Source organism: Pygoscelis adeliae, unplaced genomic scaffold, assembly GCF_000699105.1.
Source record: "Pygoscelis adeliae isolate BGI_AS28 unplaced genomic scaffold, ASM69910v1 Scaffold97, whole genome shotgun sequence".
NCBI classification, from domain to species: domain Eukaryota; kingdom Metazoa; phylum Chordata; class Aves; order Sphenisciformes; family Spheniscidae; genus Pygoscelis; species Pygoscelis adeliae.
The window spans coordinates 20477-25951 of NW_008825152.1; the positions used below are offsets into that span (position 1 = coordinate 20477).

Below are 5475 nucleotides of genomic sequence, written 5' to 3' on the forward strand. Positions count from 1 at the left end.
ATCCGGCCCCAAAAATCCCACAGCACTTTTGTTACCCGACCCTAAATAGCCTCGTGTATGTAACGCCGTGTGCCAGAGAGTGCTCTTGAGCAAGGACCATGAGAGATGGCAGGACCCAGCGAGGGGCTGGCAGCCAGAGCACAGCCAGCAATTTGGTGTGCGGAGGACCGGGCTGTTTTGTGCCTCTTCTTCCCCAGAAGGTACCTTCCACCCTCCAGGGTTTACCCAAGCAGAAATGATGTTTGCCATGGCCAGGATCCTCCGGGGAAAAGGGCAAACAAAAGATCAGGCTTTGCTGTCTCACGTAGACCCATGCCTGGGGTATCTCACTGTGTTTTTCTCAGCACAAAGCTGAGACCATCGCTTCCAGCAGTCTTTGAGATCAAAGAAAGCCTCAGACTGGTGCTGACAACGCTAAAAGGGAATCAAACATGGTGTTTGCAGCAAGAGGGGTCGGACACAACCCCATGAAGGAAATTACCGAAGAGCAGCCAATTTGAAGCCATGACAAGCTTCGGGTACATCTAGAAACTATAGGCTTGGACTCATTCTCTCGTTCTCCTGAGCTCTGCATGGATTTTGCTGGGGGATGCAGAAGCAGACAGACTAAGCAAAGCAATCCCGGGCACCCCGGGAGCGCTGCAGGTTTGCTCCAATTAGCTCAGGAACAAGCACCTTCCAGCCATGCAGCTCTGCGGCAGCGCACCCCTCTTCCTTTCAGATCTGCTCAGCTGCCAAGCGCTCCTGCCATGCTGAGAAATGCCTCGTTACCGACAGCAGATCACTTTTGATGCAGGCTGACAGCGTCAAAAGCAAACTGGAGAAAGGGCTGGAGCAAGGACTAGAGCCAGGAAGCACAGCCGGGCTGTTTGCAGGGGGAAGAGGGGATGAAGAGGTAGGATGCCCCACCTTTAGACGGGCATGGCACCTTGGGGGTGCAGATGCTCGTGAGGTTTGTGCCTCCCCTCTCCCGGCTCTCCTGGCTCAGCCCCAGCGCCTGCCCGTGCCAGAGGCTGATGTGAGCCCAGCAAACCAACGATGTGGCAGCTCAGCACATTGACCTGCTTCCCTGGGCGGCTCCCGTCACTGGCTGGCCCCATCTCACCCCGAGTTACCCTCCCCACCAAGGACCCCTTGCTGGGAAGCTTCAACCCCCAGAAAGGGGAGAGCTGGTTAGCTCCAAGTGTCCTAGGACTTGGCAAGGGGAAGGCTGGCAACACCCCATATGAAACTGGGGCACAGAGGGCTGGGGAGACCCAAATCAAGGGCTAAAGACTGAGATTAAGGGATGCCCAAATGCAGAAGGCATCAAATCGGATGTCTGAAACGGCTCCTTGTCCCTCTCAACCCCCCCAGCAGCCTCCACAGCTCTCCAGCAGCAGGACTGGCCGCTCAGTCCGTGATGCTGAACAGTGGAGAAGTGTCATTGATGCCTTTGAAGCCCAGATAGGACAGCAGTGAGAGGCCATCCAGGGACCTGCTTGCTGGCCAGAGACCAGCTTCTTTGGGCAGCCTGGGGACCACAAGGCTTCTCCCAAGGAGCACGAAACAGTGAGGGGCTGTACGTACCTAGCTTGGGCACCGGCTGCGTGTCCCAGAACTGGTAGCTCCTCTTGCTGGCTTCCTCCATGGTTTTGGCAGGGCCCTGACCTACAGAGAAGAGCTCAATGGCTTTTTGAATCTCCTGGATCCTCTCAGCAGGTAAAGAGTTCACCTGAGGGCAGAAAAGGAGGGTGAAAGACAACATGAGTAAGCTGAGCCACCAGGTCTGTATTTCAGCTCCTCAATAGGGGAACCTGGAGCTGACCCTGCCAGGAAGGGGAGAGCAGGGAGAAGACTCGCTTCCCAGCCTAGATCCTCTGGTAACCCTCTACAAGATCGATGAACCCTTTTAGCAGGCACCTGCCACACACCTAGACCTGGTTTCTAGGCACTTCTGGGTCAAAGGGGATAGATGAAGTGCCTTAAAATGCTTTAAGTTTCAGCTAAGGAGGGTGCTGTGAGCCCCAAGAGCAAACCTCCCATGCAGAGACACCCTGGGTCAACCCACACCCAGTGTTTGGGCTTTCTGCGGTGGTTTTTCTCTCTCACAGCTTCAGCCTCCTCCATCTAAGCTGGATCCGTATCTGTAAACGGCAGCTTCCAGAGGAGTCCCTGGGCACCGCGGACCAGGACAAAGCAGAGAAGCTGAGTCAAGATGAAGGACACTTTCCTCTTCCTCCTCTTCCCCAGGCAGACCTTGGCAGGGTGGGCAGCTCTGCACTGAATTCCCAACTCCAGCTCCTCCCTGATTGTTGGTGAAGTTAGTTTGAAACACTGAAAGCCCCAATTTAATGCTCTGCACAGTCAGAAGGACAAAATATTAGAAATATTTGGATGGGAACTGGGCATCGGACAGAAAACAGCCTCTGTTGATGTGCAGATCTGTGTGTGTGTCTCCTGCCACAGGACCAGAGGGGACAAGAGGGGTGACTGCCAGCGCTGGGAGGGACAAACCTTGCGTGCCCCATGCTCCTTCACGAAGCACCAGCTGCTAGTCAGGATCGGGCAAAGCCAAGAGGGGTAAGACAGACCCTGCTCTGACCCGGCTGCTGTTCTTATGTTAATCAAGCAAAAATCAACAACATCAGATGTCGCCCAAGAAGTAGGGGAACACGTTCGTTGTGCCGGCTGCGGGCAGGAGGAAGCTGACGGGTGGCAGCGTGGCGGTTACCTGCCTGCGAGGAGGCAGCTGGTGTCTGGGAAGAATAACTTGGAGGCACCAGTCCAACCCTTTCACCGCAGTGCTGGAACTGGCTGGGATATCCAGCCAAGGACTGCGTTTACTCTGGAGTGCTCCGCAAACACCTTCCGCAGCAATGGGAATTCCCACACACAGAGCCAGGCTGGGAAATTACTCTAAACCTACGTTTTTTGAGCAGCCAAGTGCCTAAAACCAGGACCGGGAGACTCTTCCCTTGCCCTAAGCTACATCGGAGAGGTTCAGGACGGGGCTGGCTGTTGTGCGGGGCCACGACTCCAGGAAGGGGTCGGTCACCTTCACCGCCTGGTCCTGAGCCTGGTCGGGCTGATCTCCTCCTTTCTCTTTCTTCCGTTTGGGTTTCTTTTTCTTCTTTTTGGCTCCGCTGTCATTTGCTGGACTCAAGCCGCTAGGGAACAAAAGAAACATCATTGGAGCCTTGGGGTTTTCTTTTGGAGAACATTTATAGGGTTCCTGAAGCTCTCTAAAGAAAATACAAGCTCCCTACTCTGAGTCCAAGTCTCCAAGAGGGGGAATACCCAGTGCACGGAGGGTGCAGCCATGCGCCCTCTCCCCAACGTCCCTCCCAGCAGCGAACTCCGTGTGAGCTCCCAAAAGGGGACCAGCGCCAACATCTCTCATCTTGCAGGTTTGCTCAGCGGTGGGGAGCGGGCCCCGTACAGATGCGTCTTTGCCATCACATCACCCCGCTCGGCCGCACGTGCCCAAATCCACCCCGTGGACTGGTGGGGATGCCCAGCTTAGGCTTTTTCCTCCTCTCTGAGCCCAAGGATGGACGTGGGAGCAGCAAACGCTGGTCCAGCCCTAGGGATAAGGCACAGCAGCAGGTCCAGGCACCACGAAGGGGTTGGTGGCCAAGGACACTGCACCAAATGTCACTCCACCTGCAGAGGTGATGATCTAGGGAGACGGGTGGCTGTTATATTGGAAAATTATTATACTGTTATGCTAGAGCTGGAAAATCGAGACCAAGCAGCAAATCTCTTTGGGAGCGCAGGGTGGGAAGTGCCTGCGCCAGGGCATCGCTCCTCCTTCCAGGGATGCAGGGCAGCCCCAGACATCCAGATGATGACCACCCCAAAGCAGCCGCAGGCATGAAACCCCGCACCGAGCCCGGCCTTGCTGATGGGCAAGTCTGGCAGCGACCTGACGCCAAAACACGGGAGAGGTGCCTGCTCCCGGCATGGCGTATGTGATCTCACCCCTGCGTGAGGTATCCCAACGTGGGAAAGGAGATGTTACTGCTGCAGAGCTGGGGCACCCGAAGCCGGGAGCGTTCCTGCCAATGGTCCCCAAAACAAGGTTACAGTCTCCGAGAGGGTCACGGGTCAGGTGGAAATTCAACCCCAGAGACGGCTGGAGTGGGACCGAGCGGAGGGATGAGAGGGGGACACCAGGCCAGGGGTGCTTTGCCAGCTACCGACACGCACAAAGGGTCCTCTGCAAAGCAAGCTGGGGGGACCGCGTGCAGGCCAGCAGCATCGCTCAGCTCTGCCCTGTCCCTGTCAGTGCTGCCAAGTAAAACTGCAGCATCCTTCCTCTTCTGTTTTCACTGAGGACGATAACCCGCATCTGGCTCGATGAGGAGAGGCCAGAGCGAGGAAAGCCATGGAGAATCCCAGGTGGGAGCTGCTCTTTGCATCAAGCAGCACATCCACAGCACCTACAACTGCAAAGCCCACCACCTGCAGGCACCATCACCCACACCAGAGCGGGTCTGGCTGGAAACCGGTACGAGCTCTGTGGGACTGGGTCTGCCCCACCTGCCCCAGGGACCCTCCACCAGCCCAGATGCTGTGGGACACGTCCCTGCCCTCCTGTGCCTGGGGACCTCATCCTCTTCTTTCCCCAAATCTCAGCTTGGGGATCCAAGCCAGTATATTTTTTACTCTACAATAGAGAGGTGTCTCCTTCCTCGCACTCCCAAAACAACTGCCGCTTCCACGGCAGGGACAACTGCACAGCTCTGATCTGCCCAGAGGCAGACGGTGAACTGAAGGCACCAACCAGCCTGGAAACCCCCCCGAGCACCGCTTGCTCCCAGGCCAGGTTAATGTCTTTACCAAACACAAGATAGCAGCGAAGAGGGTGGAGCAGGGAAAGGAAAGAAGAAACACGCTGGAAAATATGTTGGAGCAGCATCCAACTATTTATTTCAGCAAGGCCAGGAAAAGGAGAGAGCCGGGAAGGGAATAAGGTTTAAAAAACCCCCTGGGCTGAGCAGCAAGTGAGTTTTGAAACCAGGGAAAAGTGGATAGAGAAATGTTTTTTTGAGGGATGAAGCTGGGAGGGCTGGGTGTGGAGATGTCTGCGGACGGTGAGGCTGCTGACGCTCGCAGCACAGAAACCCGACATGACGGGCAGCCGTCACCCTGCGGAGCAGACACGTCTGGTTTGCAGGACATGGAGCAGCTGAGCTGGGGAAGGCTTTCCTCTGGACAAAACCTGAACAGCAGCGGAGACTCTGCAGATGGCATTTGCTGGGGAAAAAGATTCCCGTCTATTAGCAGAGACCCATGTGAAACACCGGGAGACAGCAAGCGTTTGCTCACTGGCATGGGGAACACGCAGTTGCACAGGGCGAGCTGCTCCACAAAAGGGGGCTCGATGAGAAGCCCCCCCTCTTCTCCAGAAGTGCACTAAGTGCTTGCAGCGGAGCAGAAAGAGGAGCAGCCGCGAAGCCACAGCTCTGTGGGGATCAGCACCCCGCAGCG

General features: G+C 56.2%; 1 protein-coding gene across 2 annotated transcripts in view; it reads right to left on the bottom strand.

Annotated features, from left to right (window-relative positions):
• The window catches only part of NMT1 (N-myristoyltransferase 1), a 14028-nt gene that overhangs the window by 7732 nt on the left and 821 nt on the right, over nt 1-5475 (bottom strand). Inside the window, exons 3-4 of one of the 2 annotated variants that reach the window (XM_009328386.1) lie at nt 3038-3149; nt 1570-1714 (exon numbers count right to left, since the gene is read on the bottom strand). In XM_009328386.1, the coding sequence (XP_009326661.1) occupies nt 1570-1630 (61 nt within the window). In that variant the 5' untranslated portion in view covers nt 1631-1714; nt 3038-3149. Of the gene's footprint in view, nt 1-1569; nt 1715-3037; nt 3173-5475 lie in introns of those variants that run through there. The other variant, XM_009328385.1, reaches the window with a different exon arrangement.